Below are 24,573 nucleotides of genomic sequence, written 5' to 3' on the forward strand. Positions count from 1 at the left end.
CAAAAAGACCAAAGAAAAAGCTAAGTATTAAATTAAAAATTAAGTATTGCTTCCCCAAGGTCCTGGTCAGTCTGAGGAGTTCACTGCAGCAGGATAGTCACTAACTGAATAGTGGGTGGCTACAGGGAAAAGGTTAGATAAATATAGATAAATTTATGATAAATGTTACTGCTTAGAGACCATTCTGTACAGTTATCCAGTCTCAGGCAGGGCAACTGCCAGCAGGAGCCGGGAACAATCTCTCTTTCCCTTGTGTCCAGTTCTGCAGCGTTAGCTTGGCACATTGCTGGAGTACTCGCTGACAAAAACCACCACCGCGCAATACCGCAAAGAAATCCAGTGCAAACACGGCGTCATCACATCTCTTCCAGAGAACCCCGTTTGGGACATGGCAGAGCTGTCCTGGAGAGTCACAACAGCCTAACGAGCGGACAACATGCATGGGAGCTCCACCACGAGATCTGGCTGGGAGAGAAAACTGTGGTGGCAAGAAGTGCAAGGTACCTGCTCAGAAGCTGGGCACACATTTCTAATCCAACACTCAGAAACTGCAACGTTTTATTTATTTCACACGGCAAAGTTCCACCCATTTTTCACCAGAACACTTCTATTTTCCTTTTATTTTTAGGATTTACAGTTTGTCCCACACATGATCTTTGGGAAACACACACCGAACTGCAGCAAATCAATAATTCCTTTGACTGCCAAAAAAATCCAACAGGCTTCCCCTGACTCTTAACTCTGCATGGACAGACACCACATAAACCTCTCGATCCAGAACTATTTAGAGCTGAAGTTCTCTGGAAGTCATGCAGGCTCAGAAATAATATGTTTCCAGGCATGGGTGTTTATATTCTTGCACATCTTTCCTCACAAAATGAACCCTGCATAAATTACAGTCAACCCCTGCATGTAAAAGAAAAATGGCCAAGCACTGAGCTATGTTTTTAATATCAAACAGCAGCAGTAGATACAGGTTCTGCAAGGATTTGGTAGGAGATCTACGCAACGCAAGAGATGGCGAAACTGGTAATAGTTACTGTGAAGCGTTGTTAAAAGGAAGAAGAGAGTTATCTTGAAATCTATGGCAAACACAAACATATGCTGGAGTGAATTCAGCATAGACAGTTCATACTCTTACGTTCGTCAATGATAGCAAATTAAAACTGGTCTTACGCACTCAATGCACAGGACTGGAGTATTTAAAAAAACTCAATATGTTAAGCGCAGTATATCTCCAGAGAAATTAGGTATTGACTGCATGCCTCAGTGAGTAGAAAAATCTACAAAAATCCATAGGAGACATTGATCCAAATATTACTTTTTAACACTAACTATGTAACAACTTTTTAAATGCACACTGGGTAGGGATATAATTCTCTTTAATTATCAATGAACAAACAAAAATGTAATACTGTTTGTACAGGATGGTCTTTAGAAATGAATACAATTAATACACTCAAATACACTACAACTAACAGCATAGTTGTGCCATATGAAATTTGCATCAAATTAAAATGTTTTAAATGTAAAAAAAACCCCACATGCTCGTTGCAATAAGATGGAGCCACCCAGTACAGGAACGCTGATGGGGTGGGTCAGATCCTGTGGCAAAGCCCAACATAGGGCCCTGACTGGGTTCAAAGTGAAGTCCGGACACAGCCAGGGATGCAGCTGATGTTGCAAATACTTGTGAACATCCGACAGGCCTGGAAGGCCCCAGATGAGCTGCACAAAACTAAAGGGAATAAGTCATCATGCAACTGGGTTAAACTGTCCATTCGACTAGGGAACACCAGTGTTGATTTAAATTAGGGGGAAGTGGTTGCATTTGATTGGCGTTATGCAAGGAGGTGATCAGCTTCAAGCATTGCCAAGAGAAACTTTTGAAAGCAACAAATTAATAATTTGGTTTTACATTTCAGCATGTACCTCAAATTGCTCTATATGTTCAGGTCGCTACTTTATGAGCAAGTCAAAATGTTCTCATTTGTCTAGCTCAATACAGCAACTGGTACTATTCAGGGGTTTTGAGGTTTGAGATATTCATGTTGCTACGTACATTCAGGAAATGCCCTCTGGAAAGGATCTCATTTATATAAAATAACGTTTTAAAATTAGAACTCTATTCCAAGAGCACTGAAATAAAAAAATACTCCACTCTGATAAATTGGGTAACACCAGAATGAAGGCCGTTTATGTAGCTTCAATTTGCCAACAGTGAAGCAGACTAAGGTAACACTTTAGCAGCTACAAACAGTTTCCAGAAGAGCACCCACCTCACTTGGTGCGTGAAACTGCACCGAGACTCAATCCCGAGTTGGGAGTACGGGAGATTGTTGAGCAAAGAAGCCCTCTGCCCCAGCTGGTGGAAGTCTTTTAGTATCCTGAAACATCTCCACTCAACAACTCTAAAGCTCACACAAGGGATGAGATGAGGGAAAGCAGTTGCTGTGTTCTGCCATCTGGACCCGTGCAAGCTCCAACAGAAGTCGCTGCAGATGCGTATTTTCCCTGGGATGCTGAGAGACCTGCTGCAAATAGGAAAGTCTGGTAATTTGACCTTAATGGCTTCAGGCTGTTCCAAGGCCAGAGCTGAGTCATTCGATGTGAAGAGTTTGGATTCTCCGCAAGATACCAGATCATGTTGCGCAGCCTTTTCTGGCAGGAGCATCAGAAAAATCTGCGCATCTTCCATTTGCAGCTATTAACAAGCACTACATTTTCAAGTGTAAGATGGGGATACTCTCCCTCAAGCTGCCTTTCTGAATATTTCATTTTCTGGAGTCCTCTGCTTTTCACCAATTCCGTCATGGCTTTAGCTACTTAACAAGGTCAGCTAACCCATAGATTGCAAAAGATAACAAGTCACACTTGCCTGTGCACACCCTTCACCACCCACGTCTGTAAAATTTCTCTATTCCTTCAAATAAAAGGAATTATTTGTCCTGCAACCACACGCCCATCAACAGACACCTGCCCACTAAACAAACTACCTGCTACCACCATCCAACTGCCAAATCCCACCTACTCCAGTTTCCATCTATTCTCCAAACAGCATCCACATCAAATACCAGAACACAGCCACATTGCTCACGCTACCAGGAAAAACAGCCCGAGTCAGATCTGCAGCAAATGCACTGCATGCTTGGGAGGGCTAGAAGAGCCTGAAACAGATGCCCTCTTCATCACAAAGTATTTTTTAGCAGGTGAAATTGTGCAATTGTCTTAGTAGCAAATACTTGACAGTCTTATTTCATTTTTCCTAATGACCAGAGTTAAACGATTTCAGGTTTTAACAGCGCCGGCAAATTATCAAGACCCTCTACATTACATGGTCAATGGTCCTTTTAATAGAAAAAGCAATAATATACAGTTGTTTGTGCCAACTAAAACTCGTTAGAAAGTATTAGTTTAAGGTAACAGTTCAGCAGCTATTAACAAGCACAAATTTCTACGACAGTTTTCACTTGTGACACTATGATCCTAGCAAAGCTGGCAGCAGAAAACCATTCCTTCTGGTTTAGAAGATTTTGGGGCTGATGGGAGGACAGGGGAAAGAAAAGTTAACAAAAACAGTGGTTTGTAGCAAGAGTCAAAGTTTTTCAATAATCACCATTTTTTTACCTAGCATAACATTAGAATTGACTTTTTGTCTTGCTGACATAGCAACTAAGAAAGTTGTGTTGCATTGACCATATTGATTGCGAACAATGCAGCCATCAGTGGGACTTTGCACCATATATTTTCGATATTGACCTCCCATTCCCTTTTCCATGGCTCTATGGGTCTGCTATTGGATTTGGACTGCAGTGTAATAAACAGCTAAGGTTTAATTAATGGTAAATGAATACAAGACATAGGTTATGACTTTAACTAATTAGGGAATTGTTGAATTAAGTCTGCCTTGGAATGCAAGGCAGTACAATCAATATCCAATAAAAGGACTATGTATGTAATTTACCTGCAAATGTGTTTCCAATACCATCAAAGTGAGTTTAAATAAGTAAGATATATGAAAGGCTACTGGAAAAAGATTACAAAAAGTTAACACTTTATGGCTTCAAAAAAGGTTTTTCTCCTGGCAGAAGGAATGTCATCTTGAAATATCCTCTCACAACACAGATGGTGACACTAGACACAGCTCTCCCTAAAGGACAGTGCAGACTCGAAACATTTTTCCTTGACAACACAACGTTAGAAAATATTGCCTCTGCCTCTACAGAGGAGACCAAACACAAACCAGTACTCCCGACATGAACTAATTAAGTTGAATGGCAAGCTCTTCTTGGGGCATCTTGGTCCACCTTCCAGTACCGCATGTCCAGCAGCCTTTCGGTTTGAATCGTGCTGCCCCCTTCCCCCAGCAGCCCTGGAAAAGCATTCCCAGGTACAAGAAGTCACCACACAAGGGTCTGATCAACCCTGAGCAATTCCCAGGACTACTTCTATTGTATACATCAGCTCACACAGCCTGATTACTCATTCTGTAATCACTTCTCTGAAATAAAAGAAAGAAACCTACCTACTCCCTTGTGAGCATCTAGGCTGGTAAACTTTATTGTCCCATTATGGCCCTTCCTAGGATTTTCCTGATACTGTTTGTGGTTCCCATTGGGACAATATCTGTAGGAAAGTCCATAATCTGCAAGATAAACCTGGAAGACATGAACAGACAAATGAATAATGCTTTTGTCCTTTGCAAGTATAACCTTTATAATTAAGTCTTAAGAAACTGATAGGTTAAGGACAGCCTTAGATCTAAATTTTATTAAACCAAATGGTGCCTCAGGATAAAATATGTACAACTGGGGGCTATAACAGCTGCCCTCCCCATTTAAATCCTTCCACTACTATATTCTTATCTTATTCCAGAGTCGAGCAGAATTTCAGTCTTTTTATTTTGCTCCTAAGCTCTCCCCTCTCCAGGTGGGCATCGAGACATCATCAACTGCAATATGCCTTTTATGTATCCTCACGTTGCTTATGGGATCCCTTCCTCACTTTACTTAGACAGGCACATACACATCTCTGTTCAAATTTTCCATCAGCTGAGACTGTACAATTTCATAAGAGCAACTGAAAACCAGAGGAAAGAAGAGGCAGCAGCTTCCCCCAGCCAGCCTGGCCACAGGGCTCCAGCACTGACAGGGACCATGACCATGTAAAGTGTTAAGATAAAGCAAAATAAACTAGCCCTCCTGCCCCAAATCGCTCCTGAATTCATAATACATCTTAAAAAGTCACAGACTTCACTGTAAGTTACTCTGAAGCAAATCCATAGAGCTAAATCAGCGTAAAAGAAAAAACATCTGTGTATGTTGCAGCAAGCTCACGCATTCTGCCACATTTACCTTTCCACCCCGGCACAGCTGATTTTGTTTCTTATTTTTCCAAAGATACTTTACTATAGCCACCTAATAACCATAGGGAGGAAGCCTCTCAGTTCTCGATGTATCCAGGAGATGCACTTGTATATTGTTGAGACTTAACTGTGAAAGCATGAACTGACTTTAAACTTAGTCCTGTTCACTTTTATGATATTTGGAGCTGAAAACAGAACAGCTCAGGAGAGTTGAATTTTACTTTCAGTTCTTCTGCTCCCTGTCAAGACAAACCCAAACATGCCATCTGGCTCCTACGCCTCTATTTCTCTATAGGCATCGTGCACGCAGAACCGCATCCACGTCAATTCTGCCACTCACATAATTTAGATTAAGGGCACATGTCTGTACTATGCAGTTCAGATTAACATGTTCTACCCCCCAACAGGGGTAGACTTGATACACGCACACGGGCAATTATTGCAGCGCAGCTGACAAGCAGTAACTTGTTGAAAGCAGCTGGAATTTAATCACAATCTGTCCACCCCACAATATCCCATAGGTTATTTTCTCACTCTCATTTTCACACTCCCACCTGGCCTTTGCTCCTCACATTGACCAGTTCTCACATTAGGTAATTGCTTTTTTTTTTTAATAACTATCCAAGTATGGTATTTTCACTTAAAAATTTAAAAATACTCCAGACTGGTATTATATTGCCAATGGAACTGATCTCTGGGGCAAAAGCTAAACCATCTGAAAGAACACAGAGATCATTTCAACTGAATCTTATTATATTATGAAGGAAAACTTCTCTTATTCAAACCTCAGCTTTGTTTCCTCTTTAGCTAAAAAAAGTTTATACATTAAAAGTCCAGAATAAACTCTTCTGTCACTCACTGTAATTTCATTATGTTACTCCTGGTAGAGGAAAAACAAACACAAAAACCCTCAAGAAAACTTAAACACATTATTTTGCACCGCATTCTGTTGAACTACTGATTCCTGTTTGTGCTCCAGGCAACTTCAAATCCTGGGCTGGCCGGTCTCTTGGTTTTACTGTTTGTGCTGCAGGATCTGTGCTGATTTGGAGCGTGTAAGCTGGGATGCACACTCACTTCCTGCAGGGTGAAGGCTTTTAAGATTCCCAATGATGTTTTTCACCTGACAGACTATACAAACTGTGATACAAGATTAAAGACCGTAGGCAGGTTTAAAAAATCTAGGACAAGGCATAAGCTTCAGTGGGTTGACCGATTTGATTTTCTCCTGCATTTGTTCTCCAGCGTATTCCTGATGCTCTGGTACCTGCCCTAATTGAGCCCACAGTTGGTGTGAGAGAATTAATTTCAAACTACTCTAATATCAAGTTTTAAGAGTCTTCTGCATCCTTTGTGGGCTGGGAAGGAGACAGTAGGCTAGAAGGTGTATTCTTCCCAGGCTAACTGGTATATTTTGGATTTTGCTTACTATAGATTTCTGACACATACAGTTGACCAAATAGCATAAGATGAAATACAGAGCGGATGTAAACCTTTAAAAATCCAGGCTATGTCTTTTATTAAAAAGAGATTTTTAACTGTTAAAAAAAACAATGCAAGAAAAACATCCCTGCCAGCTCTCTGGTTCTGTCTGGGCTGGGAACGCTAGCTTATGTGATAGACATTCCCACATGGCAGCCCAGCTTTGGTGGGCTTTCAAACTATCTTAACAACCAGGAATCTAGAAAGTAGCCACAGATATTTGCTTGTCAAACTTGAACGACATAAAGAAGTTAGTGGTTATCCTACAGAGAAATCACAGTAGCTACGTACCCTTAATCCATCTTTAAACCACAGATTTGTTTAAGGTACCCTTGGTAGTATCAGCAGAGCACTTTTACACTGAAAAACCCCTCTAAAGCTGAGAAGTAGCTTTAGGTTACCCTGACTTCGGTGGGAAGACCTGGAAACCAAGCAGCAAACACTTCTTAAAGCCACTCACACGCAATTGCAGAAACATCTATGATTGTATCACCGTTTCCTCCAGGAGCTGGTCACGAATCTCACTGTTGAGCTTCCTTCTAGCTCTGCCATTTTTCGCTTCCACAACTTTTACATGACATTTTTTCCACAAACATGGCAGAGGCTCTTGGCCACCAACAAAAATCAATCCCCTCCAGCTTGTACAAAACCAGCAATGCACCGTTACAACCTTGCCACAACCATTATCAGAATGACTACGTTATTTTAAATTACCGTTAATTTCTTTTTATCAGTTCTCATTATAACCCTTTCATCATTAAAAAAAAGATATATAGTTCTTTATAGCTAGCTGTCACTTTTTGTCAATGTAACACAACGTGCCCTTCCAAATTTGCTGAGAACATGGTGAGTAGGGATAGTTAACAGATTTGTAGGTTGATGTGAGTTTTTTAAGGATATAAGAAGGGGGAAAAGACGATGAATATTAAATATTGAGCAAAATCAAGTCAGTGTTAGCATGTGTTTCAATATCATAAATATTTTTCCTCTGCATGCTTTTTTTTAGGAACAGCAAAACAAATAAGAACAAAAAGAGAACAAAATATATGCAGAGTAAGATAAACAAGACACTTGAAACAAGAAATGATAACATGGGTGATGAAGGTGCAACAAGTGCCAGGAACCTGGACCAGCTGGGTTAAGCTGTGTTACCCTGTAAACTCCTTCCTACACACTTTATTTTAATTCATTTTTGTTCAAGTTTCTCTTTTTCACACATCCCAGCCTGCACTAGACTCAGCAGTGCTTAGTTATTAATAGATTTTGTTATAGATTAGGAGCCAGATTTCTGAAGTCTTCACACTTAATTTCATGCAAACATGAACGTGCCCATCTTACTCAAGCGAACTGCCACACAGGCACAAACAATTATTTATATGCAGAAGCAGCCAGCTGTAGACTCTGCAGTCCTCTTGTCCTTTCTGTGCATGACTCCACCACAGTGCTTTATACCTCAAGTGCTAAATATTTGCTAAACATATAAAATTCTTACAATTTGTATACGTTATGATATATAACTGCCCTGATCTGGGAAGTTACAAGCCTGGCACTATGCATTCTTGTAGTATTCTCTTTATCTTGAAGTACACATAGCAGGAGATCCATTGCTGAAAGGATAACAATGCAGTGATTTTCTTTGTACACTTTCTTTCCAGTGGTTCCATTAATAGGCTTATGTAATGCGCTGTAAATAATTAAGTAGATACCTACTAATAAGAGGGAGATTAGTTGCTAATGGCCATAGTGCTGTCAACTTCAGCTGGATACATGACAAAAAGGCTAAAGGTCGACTGAAGTCCCTCTTGGGCCAGGAAGTCTGAAGCACATGTTTGGGACAGAAACGGCATCTCTCACAAAAGAAAAGCCAAGGAAGGAGGAAAGCAGGTTAAACAAATGAGAGAGGGGAACAAATATTACGTGACTTGTCAGTGGCAACTCCTAATGCTGGAATCAATTGAACTCTGAGATACTCGGGTCATTACTACAAGAAGAAAATAAACCAGTGTAAACAGTTCTATCCAAATGTAGCAGCAGGACTGATGAAAAAAAATAACGCCATCCAGTTGTGAAGTGACATCTCAGATCAGGCAGCATCCATGACTTAAAACTGTTTCTGTATGGTACCTCCATATACTGTATCCTTCCTAAAAATGCATAAAGGAGAACAGAAAAGATTCTCATTTTTCTCAATTCACCTGCTCTTTAGCAAATCTGTCATACTGGACTAAAGAGCAGGAAGCAAAATGATTCACCTCACAATGAAAGAGAGCTTAAAGTTGGAATTGTTTTCATGCATGTTTTTCCCATATGATCAATATGTGAGCTCTGTATCCTCTATGCTGTTCCACTGAAAGCTGCTCTTAAAACTTACGATTTCAAAACATTTTTGTATTCTTTTTTCCTTTTTGGTTAGGGCTATCTATGATAATCACATCTGAGAGTTTTATTCTGTAACTCTCTTGCCTAAGAAATGCTTAAAATCAAAATCAGAACTGAGGTACCAATGCAATTAAAATTTACAGCTTAGAAATCCAAATAGGCAACTTCTGGTGCAGACTTGAGTCTGCAACACTGAAATAAGTCTGCCCATATATTCCATGGGGGGTGAGGGGGAAAGAAAATATTACACGGTAATTATTTTGAAGAGGCATTCTTCCAAACATTATTTCATTTATTGAAAACTCTTATTTTAAGCTTTTGTCTGGAGACCGTTCGGCCATTTTAATAGTATCATATTTTAAACGAGTTTAACGGATTTGAATTTCTTTTTCAGAGCCTATATCAGTAACACATTTTCTGTTTCATGACACAAACAGGTACTACTGTGCACCGAATTATCTTTAACTCACCACAATACTTGGACAGTGCTTCACTTGTTCTGTAATTTATAGGTCTGATCACTTCAGGTTTTGTTCCAGGCCTCTCCAAGATCCGCGGGCTGCGCACTTCCCTCAGTGCATCGCTCTTGTTCTGCCAGTCACCGTGCTGGCTCCACGTTCAGAAGCATATTGACTAGAGAATTGATCTTCTGACCTGTAACTCACTGAATGGCCTCGCTCCCTTCTACTGAATAGATCTGCAGCAAGCTGCTCTTTGAGGTCACTTGATTCTGATCTTCTAACCATTTCTAAACATCATTTGGAGGTCACAGAGTGACAGGACCTTTACTTTATTTGTTTCTCAGCCTTGCCACAGAAGGTAGGGGATAGCAGTATGGATTTCACATGTTCTTTCAAAAAAGGGACTATGATATTTATTGGCTGTGGTATAAACGTACCAGGTTAATTTACAGAAGAGAGAGAAGCAGCAGAAAGTCTAAGAGAAAAAATGATGTCTTTTGGAACTGCAGGAAGTCCGTGACAAATTCGCACATAAAAGTTCACATAAACAGCCACTACATGACAAAAAAAGCGCCAAGATGAGTATAAAGGTACATATGATTGTTTTAAGAGATATATGTCTCTTCACCAAAACAGAATATGGAAATATATTCTGAATATATATATTATTTTTAAGATATTAGTTATGGGTTTCCTTTAAAAACAGATTTCTAGAATTAAAGAATACTTCAAATCTGTTTTCTTTTAAAATCCTAGACCCTAAAGAGCGAGAACTCACTGGCATAAAATTCTGACCAAAAACTCACCACAGAAATTGTTAGGTCAGACAGCTTTGTTATGCCAACTCCCACTGGAACTACAGGTTTCTCAGCTTGTATGCCTGAATTTGAGTTTGCCACCGGCTAGATGCTCTCACTCCCTATTTTGAGCTGAGGTTGATTACTTCACCTCTCAGTCGCACTGTTTTTAAAAACGAGACCAATACACTGCCGATATCCACCATTTCAGCAGAGAGAGAAGGCTGGACAAAACACTTCACAGGCATTTGGCAGCACTAACAGTGTCTGAGGTTTTATCTGAAGTGTCCAAGGTTAGTACAAAACTGCCAAATTAAAACACAGCATTTCGACACCACCTTGGAGGCTACAGGACAGGAGATTCCACATTGTTGTCACACTTAGTCAGCAGTAATACTCCGCAGAGCTTCCCAAAACACAGTTTTGGTAAATACATATGACATTTATTACAAATATGTGGGGGTATAGCTCAGTGGTAGAGCATTTGACTGCAGATCAAGAGGTCCCCGGTTCAAATCCGGGTGCCCCCTTAAAATCCTTTTTCAGGCTAGACATGAGGAAGCTATTTTTTACAATAAGGGTAGTAGATGACTGGCCCAGGTTGCCCAGAGTGGTGGTGGACGCCCCATCCCTGGAGACATCCCAGGCCAGGCTGGACAAGACTCTGAGCAGCCTGAGCTGGGTAAAGATGTCCCTGCTCATGGCAGGGGGATTGGACTGGATGGGTTTTGAAGATCCCTTCCAACCCAAACTATTCTGTGATTTTATGATTCAACTCACCAGCATGTTATAAAGACAGCTTAATTGATAGAAAAGGCTGCTGCAACATCGTGAAGTCTTACTTGGGATCTGGACATGTTTGGAATAGGAAGAAGCAACTTTCATGGCAAAATTACATGTAAATTAATAGCACATGCAAACAGCCAGGCCATGACAAACGCAAAATCCTCTTTGCGAGTACTCATGTACCTGAATCTGTGAGAGAATGTTGTCCAGTACTGCTCCTAACCCAGGTAAAGAACATTTACTGAAGTACGGGGGCAGACAGCACATCAGAGTCAACAGCACCAGGGGAAGGATATTCAATTAGTGGCATATCTAGGTCTGCAATTCGAAAGTTTTAGCTTTGGTGTTGGTGAGATTATTCCTTCTTTTTATGCCCCACAAGCCACAGAGCATACGTCTTTCAAGATATTGTGCAAGCTGTGTCCGGAAGATATTTTTTTGTTTGACCAGAAACAATCCCATTATGCCTCTGATGCACAAGCTAAAGTACAGTACACACTACCTTAAAATACTTTTAGAAATTATCATCACTGTCTATACAGCTGTAAACTGGTGCGGTATGGTCATCATGGCTCCAGCCAACTCAGCACACTGTGGGCACTTGCAGAATTTCTGGGGCCCATGACTGGGAAGCTTATCTGAATAATACCTGAAGAGCTCTAAGTTTTGTTAAGCATACAGAAATGAAAGTTTAATTCCTACCTTACAAATGCAAGCAAATAGTAGAAATTCTCTCCTGCTAGCTCCTCTGAATCAGTATGTGAACTTTTAAAAATGTTTTATAGAAAAATTTCAATGGAAAAGAAATTTTACTGAAAATGTTACACAACAGCTTTCAGCAGTAACGTACACTTTGTATGTTTCGAGCTAGGAGCTACTTAAACTGAAATGTCTATTGATTTATTTACTAAATAGAACAAGTCATATTTCCACCTAAAACCTCTGTCCAGTAATTCATAAGTACGTTCTTTTTGATTTGTCATGGAATTTAGTATTCACGAAAACAAAATACTAGTATAGCACAACCTTCATGCGGACAACATGAGAAACAAATCGGAAAATCACCCCACAAGCTGGCTAATTCAAAAGCAGACAATCAAAGTCAGCTACATGGCTTAAAATTTTATGATTACTGTAAATGGACATTTCCAAACTTATTTCAGTGTGAGAAACAGCAGCATATCTCACTGTCATAAAAATACACAATAGCCAAGACAAAAAAAAAAAGCCATTTGAGTTATGTTAATGTGTTTGGATAGCAGATTGGTTTGCCTCTAAATAGCCTCCTCCTTTGGATTCAGCAGGCTGGTAAACACCATAAACTGAGATTATGTACTGGCTGCTACCACTGTCTAAGAACATGGTTGTTTTAAACAGCCATGATAGTTTTCAAACTATGTGTTTTAGAATGCTGAAAAGTTCAATTTGACTCAATCATTTAACTTGAAACCTGTAAAAAAAGCAGACATAGTTCAACTGTTTAATCTCTAATGGCAGTGAACTGTTTTGCAAGATCTGTTCTTTATCACTGCAGTAGAAAAACAAAAATGGAAAGAAAAGATGAAGTATTGCTCACAGCTAATTACATTGAAGTGAAGCTAGAGATGTCCTTTTTTTTTCCAATAAAAAGGCATACTTAAATTTTACTAGCTGAAGAAAAAAGATGACATCAGAAGAGCATGTAGAATATGACAGGATCAAGACATTTGTTTCAAAACATTTCACCAAAACACTCCAATTTCAAAGCTAGCTTTAGTTTTAGACTGTTATAGAGAAGCAACCTTAATCCTACTTACCTGTTATATCCACTACAACGAGCACGGCATAAGAGTTAAATGCATGGAAACACAATTCATGACAGTCTTAGAAAGCTAGAACTTCCTGAGAATGAAAACACAATGGACCATATCCTTAAACTCTACTAATATACTTAAACTGGCATAATCTAGAACAGCAATTAGATCCTCTAATTTACCACCTTGATTAGTCTACCATCCATACCAGTACCCCAGTCAGCACAGCACAAAGGGAACAAAGTAGTTCCATTCCGCTTTCTCAGACCTTAAGCTCCACAGAGCCCCTCTCAGATTTGTCATGAGGATGTGTATGTCCTTGCATAAACTTGTTTTAATAAAAGAACTGTTAATGCAGAATATTTAAACTTAATAATAACTTAAAACTATTAAGCAGTTTTAAACACATTAGAGTAACAGTGTAGGTAAGTAAACATGCTTACCTCATGTGGATTGGTGTAGCCCAAAAGTAGATTTGCTGCTTTAATGTCACCATGAACATACTCATTTTCATGTATATATTCCAAAGTATCCAACTAAAAAAGGAGAAGAACAGAAAACATCATCATCATCATCTCCACTCTGCCCCTAACCCTACCACCAAATAATTCTCACTTCTTCAGTGAAACCAAAGGCTCTACAGACTGAGCTGTGTGGTTTGAGTAAGAGCACAAGGGCCACCTGGTCTGTCCCCATCAGGCACAGAGCCGATGGGAAATCATAAACAAGCCATATATTTGCATGAGGTATCCCTGGGTAGCTACCTGTGAGTATCAGCTTCTAAGGTCACAAAGCAAGAATGAAACTAGTACTTTATAAACACTGGAGGAAATGGTGAGACCACCAAGCTCTTAAAAAGAACATATAAACCTTCAGGGCTGATTGAATAATAATTTGATCCTGCCAGTTATTATATGGCCTGCATTTCATGTCTCCATTCCCCTGCATCATCATCCTTCTTCAGGTCCTTATTGAGATACGGTAGCCCTAATTGTTATTAAAAAACACATTTGCACTTGGCAACTCATACAAAAGACAACCTAATCCTGGCTTTTGGAGAGTCCAAAGAGTGTTACAAGTTTCTCAGTTATGTGACTACAAACCCTAAATTATTTAGGTTAAAAGACACTAAGACACTCTTTCTGCGAAAACTTGTCATTTTTACTCAGAGTTGCTCTTCCTGTAACATACGACCACTGCCTCTACTCCACGTGCTGTGCAGCTCTGTTCAGTAATAACAGCCTTTCTCAATACAAATGATATTACAAAGGAGCACAAATACAATATTCCTTTAATGTGTGCCAGTTTACACACATTTGAAAACAAGACTGATATTTGCAGGCTGGCCTAGTCCTGGTCTGTACAATCAGTGTGTTCAAACACACTGAAAATTTTGCATTCAGGCATGCAATTGTGAACTTTGACAAATATGGATGTCTAATACAATAGCCTTCAGACACGAAAGAAAAAATCAATACATGTTAAAGCATATGAGAATAGGCTTACACATCTCAGTCTAGACACACATTTTGAAGTGTATGGTCTTTTAACCTATTAGAAAAAAAATTTAGTTTGAGCCCACCCACTTGCAGTCTGCAGAGGTTCTTGAGTTTCTTCAGCTTTTATTTTTAAAAAAGATGAAAAATCAGAAAATACATAGCATTTACACGTGTTTAATTCTAAACTCAAGATCTAGCTAAAGGAACTATATTAGAAAGACAATTTTCTAGTTGAACTCAGCAAGTTTGAGACATAGCAGTTTCCTCTCACTCTGTACATACTATTCGTGCCCCAAGTTGCAGAACAGTCTCCTTCTTAAATCTGCCTCCGCAATCTTCGAAGATTCTTTGAAGGTCTTCCCCCAGTCTCTCCATGACCATGAATCTATAGCTACCAGGAAATAAAGAGAGAAATCCTTTAAGACAAGACTGCAAGTTTGCATCAGATTGAAAGGACTTCAGTCAATTTGAGGCTTAATTACAATTCATCCATCACATTACCTTTTTCCCTTGTACTCAGCCAAGCCTGATCCCCAAAACACTGGAATTCCTAAACATCTTATTTTTTTGAGATTCATCCATTTTCTTACTGTAATAATAACAAAAACACAACATTGAGTTAAAGGTTGCTAGAGTATTTCAGTTGGGGTGTGGGGTTCTTTTTGCTGGTTTTGTGTTCGCTATCAAGCCAAGACTTCGAATGAAACAAATACGACTTATTTGCCAGTTTGTGTAGGAAACAATTCAGACCATAACTTTACTCTGAATTTCTCTACATTCTGCAAGACACGAAGCAGGTTTTTGTTCTAGCAATGTGGTACTTCGTTCTCCTAGAAGGCAGATAAGCAATTATCAATAGCTGAAGAAATAATTCATTTAGAAGCTCTACTTTATTCAATACAGAATGCTTCAAGCTATCTCAAGTGCTTATGTCTACCAGCAAACTTAAGTCATCTAAAGTCTTTAGGACAGTTCTCATTAAAAAAAAAAATCACATCCATGCTTAAGTGTCTGTAGAATCAAGTGCCTTGATTATTACTAAATCCTGTGAAGATTACACACACTCTTAGCTCTGCACATGGAAAGAGTTACTAGCAGAAATACGGTCACCAATTAGTCCATGTAGTACCTGTGTTCAACATTCATTGTTGTGCACTCCGCAGTGTACACATAATAAATCTGATGTGCTTCTGTTGTCCCTTCTGATCAGAAAAGACCATGAAGACATTCAAGTAAAGAAACCTATAGCCATTTAAAATTATAGCGTCAACTAGGACTAGTTCAGTGTATATGGAATGAGCTGGCTATCAAGCTCTAAAGCAACAGTTTTTATTAGATGTAGTCAAACCCAAATTTTTCTTTAAATCTTCCTGAATCAAACTGATATGTTACTTACTATGCTCTAGTTTTGCAGCCCGCTGGTAAAATTTCAGTTCAGAAAATAAGGGGCCATTTTCAAGATATTCCTGTTGAGAAATAAACAAACTTAGTATCAAAAAATGCATTAGAAAGACAACGGTTTCTAATGAAAAGTGTATGAGAAATTCAAAGAGGATGAACCCCCCTTTTTCCACCTCCCATATACCATACCATGTGAAATGTAATTTTAATAGGTAGCTAAGAAGAAAAGTTGTTTGGCAACGCCTTTTCAGAAACAACACAGATTCTTTCAGGAATTATTTAAGACACTATTTTCAGTAATACTGTAGATCAGGTGTGTTTAAGTTCAGAGTCTGACTTTGCTTATGAAACTGTTGAGGGCAGTAACCAAGGAAAGGAAAGAATCAAGTCAAAGAAATACTACGTGTCAGGGAAATGCCAAATACATCCCCAAGCAGAGAAAGTAGATTAAGTTACAAAAAAAACCCCCAAAAAACAGGGAAAAAAATCCAAAAGCCACAAGCATGAAATACAGACCCAATGGTGAAAATAAGGATAGATAATTAAGAGAAAGGACTGCATAGAAGTTAACAATTTAGAAATGAGATCTGCACATTACCACTTTAATTACATGCACTGCATCATCTTCTACAGGAATATGAGTTTGGGGGGAGGCTGCAAAATGAAAAAGAGATGGAGATCAAACTGTATGCAACAAAATATAATTGCAAACAAAGACCAAGCTAGGGTCATATAAGGTGACCAAAAAAATACACTCTGAAGATACCCAACATTTTGTCTGAATTCTTGTTTTTAAAGGTCAGAGTTTTGCCAAGTTCAAAGAAAAACAAAATGAAAACAACACACACACACAAGTTTTAATTAACAAGTCCAGAAACTATTTTAACCCACATTTTCAGAACTTTCTCTCTCAATGCTAATTAAGGAATAAGCAGGATGTCCCCACTGCAGGTTTGCACCACAATGAGGCATTCCATTATAACGGATGATGTTTAAGTCACTGCAGTCAATTGGATAACCTCTGTGCGTGGCTGCTGTCAATCCACTGTCGTGACAAAGACACCACTTAAAAGTTACAACCTACATTATGCCCTTGACAGGATTGTCTGCTTTCCTTTATTACAAATTAATTTGGCCCTGGAACCTTGATTTCCGTCCTGACATTCTTTAGACCCTGGCCTAAGTTAGGGGTAGCACAGCCAGCACCTGCCTAAAAGGGAGACGAGGGATTTTGCCTCTTAGTGCAAGTAGAGATTTCAAAACAATAATTGACCACATGTGCCAATTACAGCCCAGGAGACAGAACCTCTCTGCACAGACAATGCAATCCTATTTTCTTCTGACCCTGAGAGAACTATCAGTTCTCTCTGATACTACTGAAGCTACATGGAGCTATACTGGGATTAAAATTTAATGAGACTAAATCATCTTTCAGAATCATCACTGAAAAAAACTAAAAAGAATACAGTTCCAAGGAAATAAGTGTCCCTTTCAAACTTCTTATAATGATCAAATACCAACAACAGTCCAGGTGTGAAACACTTCAACTATGAGCACACACAAAAATAGACTACTTTTATCCGCATAATAAAAATCAAGTAAACTTAGATCTACTCAAACCAACCAAGCTTACATTTTTTGATGGTCAGGGAACAAAAATATTTTTATAACAGACTCCTTCAGCTGCCATCTTCCTTCAATTCTATTCAGCAACTGGGTTGAATTTGGCAGCATACACACCCCAAACACCCCACTGCCTTCTGCTTGACACTTTCCCATGTGAATTCTTCTGTGCTAATAACTCATTAAGATAAAATGAACATATCCTGAAACAGTAGCTCTGGAAGGTGTGAACTATCCACAGACTCAAATGAGTAGCAGTCACATTCAGAATACACTTTAAAACTATCATGCAACCAGGAAGGAAGTTTTGGTAAACTTTGTTCTTACCATATTATTGCATGGAATTGGGAATTAAGGCACAGGTGCTTAAGTCTTTATCTTTCTCTGCCACATGTAGGCTGTGTGTTAATATCTGAAGACATTAGCTTAAAAGAACACATGCCATGTGTTTTGTTATATTCAACAACATCACATTACGCAAACAGAATTAGATGTGCTCCCTTGCTGACACAGATCAGCAAAGAACCTATGTATAAGAAAATGTATTTTAATACCAAGTTACTTAACAGAGGTTTGGTAGGTATAGAAAAGTACCAAATTTAAATGTATTTGAAAGAGTCTGATCTAACTTCCCTGTAGACATCTTGACATTTTATAAAGAGAGGCCTCGTTCATGGTAATCTGGAACAGACAGTAACAGCTGTCAGGGTAAGGAAGAAGAGCAATTAACGGGAGGTAGCCCAGCAAAAGGGTCTAACCCCCACGGTTCTTACGCTATGCCAGCGTGGATGCTTTTTGGAGTCACACTGAAAGAATATTGTGAAGAAAAATAAAACCAAAACTAACTGGCAATCATTACAGTGTGAAAAGGGAGAAAAGTCAAACAAAGCTCAACAAGACACAGGAACAGATGCTCCATAAAATGGGTAACACGGCATTCAAATCTACAAAAGGAGAAACAGTGTTATTATTTTTACTGCACATGTATGAAACAAGGCATAATATTCACAATGAATAACACTCTAAACTTCTTACACAATTAACTGCATACACACAGATAGGCAAAAGCTGCATGCGTACCTTTTGTAACATCATTTTAATTAACCATTCATATATCAAGCAGCAATACTTTAGCCACTGCTCAGAAATAAGACAGACTATTTTTTGTCCATACACATACATAAATTGTTTTTTAAAAATTGTCTCATTACTATGTATAGTTACTTAACAGACTGGAAAGGCTCCCAAGGTTTAACAAACAGTCTGATTACATACCTCATAGACCACCACCACATACTCTCCTGCGAGTTTAGCTCATAGTTAATTACTGTATACTCGTAATTAGCCATGTGCTAGCCTCGTTCTGTGTGGTAGCACATGGCTATTTATAATATTACAATCAGTTAAATGCTAGACTGCAGGACAGTAAGCAGACACCCTGCAGGAGAGCAATGCTGATAGGCGGGAGGTCTCTGATGGCACATAAGTACACACACAGAATACCAGGAGCACTATATGGTGAAATTATGTGTGCAAAGGATATCTTAAAATAGCATAACAAGTGTGAGAGTTCCCAGTTTACAGTTCATGGTGCTTTTATCAACTAGAGATGCACAATCTCCTTACATCTTGGGGGAGGTGTGTTTATGTAAGCGCACAATTGAAACCATTGTCTGCACAAGTGTTAACTGGGAACACTGGTGCAAGATGAAGCTGTGTAGGGGGCTGTGGCTGTTTTTGTGAGGCTCGTTCTTGCATGCGACAAAACACTGGCAAAGGGCAAAGCTCTATTTTCCCTTCATCCCACCGTTGCAGCTACCATGCCAGTGAAAAGCATACAAATTTAAAATGCACTCTAAAATAAAGCAGTGCAGAAGGATTCACATTCTTTGCCATAATTTCCAACTGTTATGCCTACACAACACAGCAAATAACTTACCTCAAATTAACCCATGTCTAGAATTCCCTAGTTTGACCCAGGCACAGCAGTTATGGTCTTATCATCCACTTTAATCGAGAATTTCATCCATTTTGTTGCTGAGTGCCACAACCTTAATTAATGTAGCTTTCTAAATGTTAATAAGACATGGTAACAAAAGAGTGTTTCTGGATGATCTGTGATTTCCTACAACCACACAGCACAATTGCATGCAGTCTGACAAAGCAACGTGCCAGCTCTATTTGCCAGTTCAAACGTGCTTGTTGTAGTTTTAGCAGTTAATTTGTGGCAGTCACATTTGGAATATGGCGAAATATTTTCAATGGCTCTCACAGAACCAGTTTTGTTGACAAAGTTTACACAGTGGAAAAGAAAACAGCATTGATTTGGCAGTTTGAAAAAACATCCCTGCTCCTGTCCGCAGCTGGTGTCTTTGCCACTGCTGGATGTTTTGACGATATTTGTTTGGGAAACATGAATAAAACAATTTTCAGAAGTTCTTGGGTTGCTAGTATTTAATTCATTGGTTAACTAATCCTGAGGAATGGTATTGTCAGCTTAGTTTTAAAAACTAACCTCAAAAATGCCACACTTCAAAGTTACAGGCTACCTATAAAAAAAGCTGGAAAAATTCTGACCCTGCTTAAGTCAAGCCAAGAGCTGTTAAATTCATCAGCTAACAAACACAGGGGAGTACTGCTGAGAGCACCTAACAATAAAGAACAATCTAAGTTGTAGTAATACACTTACTAAAAACAAAATGTGCACAAATAAATTAAAAGTAGCATCTGTGATTTAACACACCACTTCAAATATTTCCTACATATGGAGTGTACTAAGGCAAATATTTAAAGGCGAACAAAGCACATTGCTGCCCCCCAGACGCCTTTGTGACATCCAATACTTCCCAAGAACTGAAGCATTCAGTGTTTGAAGGGTGTGTACAGTCCATTTTTAATGTCACCTAATGAAGATCTGTTTCTCTGCTCACTTTAAAGACACATCATCATTTCCTGAACAGACTTGCCTGAGTAAGGTTTATGAATGGGGTTTTTTTAGATTATTGTTCTAGGTAGCTTTAAGAGTGTTGAGTTTCATTATACAAATTACATATACATAGCCCTCTGTACCATGCTTGTGAAACCATCTTCCACAAGACCTAACTAAACTGGTTTTGGTAGAAAATTTTGCTTAACTGCTAAACTATTTTGCAAATATCTCCAAGTTAAGAACATTCAGCACTGGTAAGAAATTTTACTACCTTTCTCACTCATCTTTCTACAAAGCCTTGATCTTGATTCACCCGAGCCAAAGTTTTGTATTCCACAGCAACAGAAGCCACTGTTTGACTTTCAAAGTTAATTACTCTAAGCTGGAATAGGTATGACACATTCTTTAACCCCAGGCAGAAAAGCTTGGTATGGTCTGCTCTTACAGCCCTCTCAGATGGGAGTCCAAGCCTCCAATATTTAAAACTTGATGCACAAACTGTTTTCTGGCAAGATTCTGCTCCAGCCCATCTGCTCGTCTGACATGGTGCCCACTCAGAAGATAAAATGCCAGTTGCAGTGTGGTACAGGTGCCAAAGACAACTGAAGGGAGTGCCTTCCATCAGGCAACAGGTGCCCTATCGTTCCTCCGAAGCTCCTCCTGTTATTATATAATACTTCTCAGAAATGCATCCTCCACTGAAGAGAAAACAAACAATCAAACACACACACAACCTGCTCACTTGTGTAAAAAAAGAAAAAAAAAGAAAAAAGAAAAGAGGCACCTTTAAGAGATGCCTCTCTAAGAGATGGAGCAGACTGATCCTGTACCATGTGGTCAGCCCTAAGTAATTACCAAGTAGTAAAATTCAGCTAAATCTATGATTTAGTTTGCCCACAGACAGGGTGAAAAAAAATGGGTTATCTACTCTCTATATGTGTATTTATATAGTTTAATATTAGCGAATAAATCAAAAAATTCTTTCCTCAAGTGGTGTTTGTCTGCCACTGAATTTATTTCCACACTGAGGTTCACATCTGCAGGTACAATGAAACCTTTGCCAAAATGCATTTTAACCAGACAGCTACCTGCTAGTGCTATTAATTACAAGTTTTTGCTATTAATATTCTTTCCATTGAGTTTATAAAAATCATGCTGAACATATACTTTAGGTATCACTTTTACTGCATTTTTAATTCATTTGCCATACTACAGTAAATATTTTCAGTGAAGTTAATTTAAGCAACTGCTGAAGTACTTAATTTCTATAGAATCAATTGCTAAAGCTGGTTTCCAAAGGCAAACCAAGGAATGAACAGTATGACAATGACAGAATGTGCTCCCATCAATGCTTCACTTCCCTGACACATGTACACCCCTGCTCACAGCCATGGAAATTACTCTTTCTGAAATAGAAACAACCTTTTTCTCACACCTCAGCCTGATTCCTAGAACATCAGGCCTCAGAATATCAATGACAGAGACAGAAAAGGCCACAAACACATTATTTTCCTCTTCCTGGAATATGGGATGGGGGAAGAAAAAAGGAAAGGATAGTGGGCTGGTTATACTGGTGAGAGATCTCCAAGTAGGGCAAAAATTCGACTGTGACTTTATCAATATGGACTTTCCTGAGCTTCCCATATTGTAACAACACATGCAAAAATAGCAGTCAAACAGCAACATCTAAACACCTGCTGCAAAGCCAGACACAAAAAAATCATTTCAAAACCTAAAACTTAGCAAGTTGCATTACAATACACACACATACACAATACATTTACAATGTAATAAGTTCTATTTTAAAAGACACTATCTAACAAACATGTATGCATATAATATAAAAACTAAATAATTTGCAAAACCATCCGTTCCATGAGCAAGAAGCCTGCAAACAGATAGTGCTGCGTACAGCAGATTTCACTGTGACGGTGGAATTTTAACAAACCATTGCGTGACCTTTCTGCGTTTAAATTTTCAGTCCAAATTGTGCATTAATAGAGTGCTTGCAACAGGACTAGAGAATGATTTATATAAAGACTGGTGTTAATTACTGACTGTGATCAGGAAGATAAATGAGATAATGTGAGGCTCTCAGTAGCACCCTCCTCAACTCTTGCTTAATTTTCCAGTGTACTGCCACTGTTCTCCACAGGGCTACAAGCTAGTAGTGAGACCACCAATATGTCACATTCTTCCTCAGTTGCTCTCTATTCTGTTCCTTCTTATCAAGGGATAACAGCTCTGAAGTGTCTCACAACAAATTAGTACCAGTAACAAAAATAAAATAAAACTTCTAACATACAACAGCATAGTTAATTCTCACTTATGATCCATATTGCTCTCACTACAACAAAAGCAATTCTTGAATGAACATCTCTACATGGCTTATATTATTCTGGCAGCAGAGGAAGGTCTCCTCTTCAGTACTGTGAGGAATCGGTATTTGTGAGCCTTCTGCTGCTGGTCAAGGGAAAAACACAAAGGAATCAAAGGGAAGGAACAAATCAACAAAGAAACAGATAAAATGGCACAAATGGGAAAGAAGAAGAACAAAACCAGGGAAAACATTTGTGAGGCAGGATAGAACTTGTAGGTAGCAGTTACTTCCAAGTATATAATTAGAAGTTTAGAAGCCCTACACCTGGAGAAACTATTTGCATCCTAGGGCTAATGGTCAGTAAATGGCATTCAGCAGCTTTGATTCACTGAACAAAAACTTTGATGGCATGCAGCCCTTGTAAATATATTTTGCAGAGATACTGTAAAATTTTTCAAGAACATTGTTATAGATTAATGGAGTATGGAGTACACTTAATGGGAAATTAAGCTATAACAACGCACATCAAAATCTTTACACCACTACAGTAAAAATACTTATTAAAAGATATAGCTGGCGAAGTTAACCTTTAATTTCATAAAAGGGCTGTGCTGTTCATATCTGGCAGGCAGGCGAACTTGTCTGCACTCTCCTGTCTCGCTCACCTCTCTTCAGCTCTTTCTGGATTAGCTTCTCTCTGAAAGTTTAGTGGCCCTCTCACATCTCACTGTATACACACTAAAAACTAGTCTGAACAGAACAGAGAAAGAAGGTGCCTCTCAGCACTGAGCACCAGTATCTTACTCTCAAGCTTTGACATCTACTTCACTCCCCTTGACTCTCAGAGACAGCTGAACGTTTTTGTAAGATTAAGCCCCAAAAAAACCTACTGAAAGGTATACTTTTCATAATAAAAACACACATCAGAGATAAAGAGATGGACTAAACACTAGCAAACTATTGTTGCTGTTATGCTTCTTGGATTAAAACTGATTTAGTCCTGGCCAGAAAATCACATTTCCAGTAACAGGAAACCCAGAGCACTCCAGAGCACAAGACTGGCGTAAATCCAAAGTGGCAGCTCATGAAAGCATCCCCATTACTTTGAAGAGCATCAGCTGGCAGTGCTCGTCGCAGCCTGACAGCAGCACCCTGCCTACCCCACAAAAGCTCCACGGAAAAGCTCACTAGAAGCCAGCAAACTGGGCTGGACAGCCCACGGACAACACGCTGCACTGTCAACAACAGGGTGCTATAAGCGTCAGAAAACCACAATTCAGCACAGATGAACACCAGCATGTAAACAACAGTAACTTTGAAAACTCATTCATGGCAGAAAGCTCCAAAGAAATGTACACAGCCCCCTTCTATCACCACCAGTATTTTACCTAAATAAATGAGGCCAAATCCTCCCTGGCCGATCTGACTGCCCAGCCGCCAGACTTTTCCTTCCGTGTCTTTCAGGATCATGTCTTTGGGGAGAGGAACCGGCAGCTTGTACCTGCCTCTATCCTTAGGCGGCATCGTACCTTGAAGGGAGGGGAGAAAACGAAAGGAAAAAGTTCACTTTTGTCAGAAGAAACAAAACACCCCTCGATGTTCTTCGCTCCGCGGGAACCAGCGCCCCGCGATCCCCTCGGGGCCTTTCAGCGCAGCAGCGGGCGGGCCGGCTCCCTCACCGCGGCCTCCCCTCCAACGGCCGCCGGGACGGAGTCGGCCCCCCGGCCCGTGCTCGGCC

General features: G+C 39.4%; 1 protein-coding gene across 1 annotated transcript in view; it reads right to left on the reverse strand.

Moving 5' to 3' along the window:
• Nucleotides 1–24,359, reverse strand: part of VRK2 (VRK serine/threonine kinase 2) — a gene marked incomplete at both ends in the record, with an annotated part of 39,255 nt that extends 14,896 nt beyond the window's left edge. Inside the window, 7 exons of the mRNA XM_080341512.1 lie at nucleotides 4,526–4,658; nucleotides 13,507–13,599; nucleotides 14,845–14,953; nucleotides 15,064–15,151; nucleotides 15,959–16,028; nucleotides 16,562–16,617; nucleotides 24,224–24,359. Of these exons, the coding sequence (XP_080197638.1) occupies nucleotides 4,526–4,658; nucleotides 13,507–13,599; nucleotides 14,845–14,953; nucleotides 15,064–15,151; nucleotides 15,959–16,028; nucleotides 16,562–16,617; nucleotides 24,224–24,359 (685 nt within the window). The remainder of the gene's footprint in view (nucleotides 1–4,525; nucleotides 4,659–13,506; nucleotides 13,600–14,844; nucleotides 14,954–15,063; nucleotides 15,152–15,958; nucleotides 16,029–16,561; nucleotides 16,618–24,223) is intronic.
• Between the last annotated feature and the right edge of the window lie 214 nt (nucleotides 24,360–24,573).

This window comes from Nesoenas mayeri (assembly GCF_963082525.1).
Source record: "Nesoenas mayeri genome assembly, chromosome: 3".
Classification (NCBI taxonomy): Eukaryota; Metazoa; Chordata; class Aves; order Columbiformes; family Columbidae; genus Nesoenas; species Nesoenas mayeri.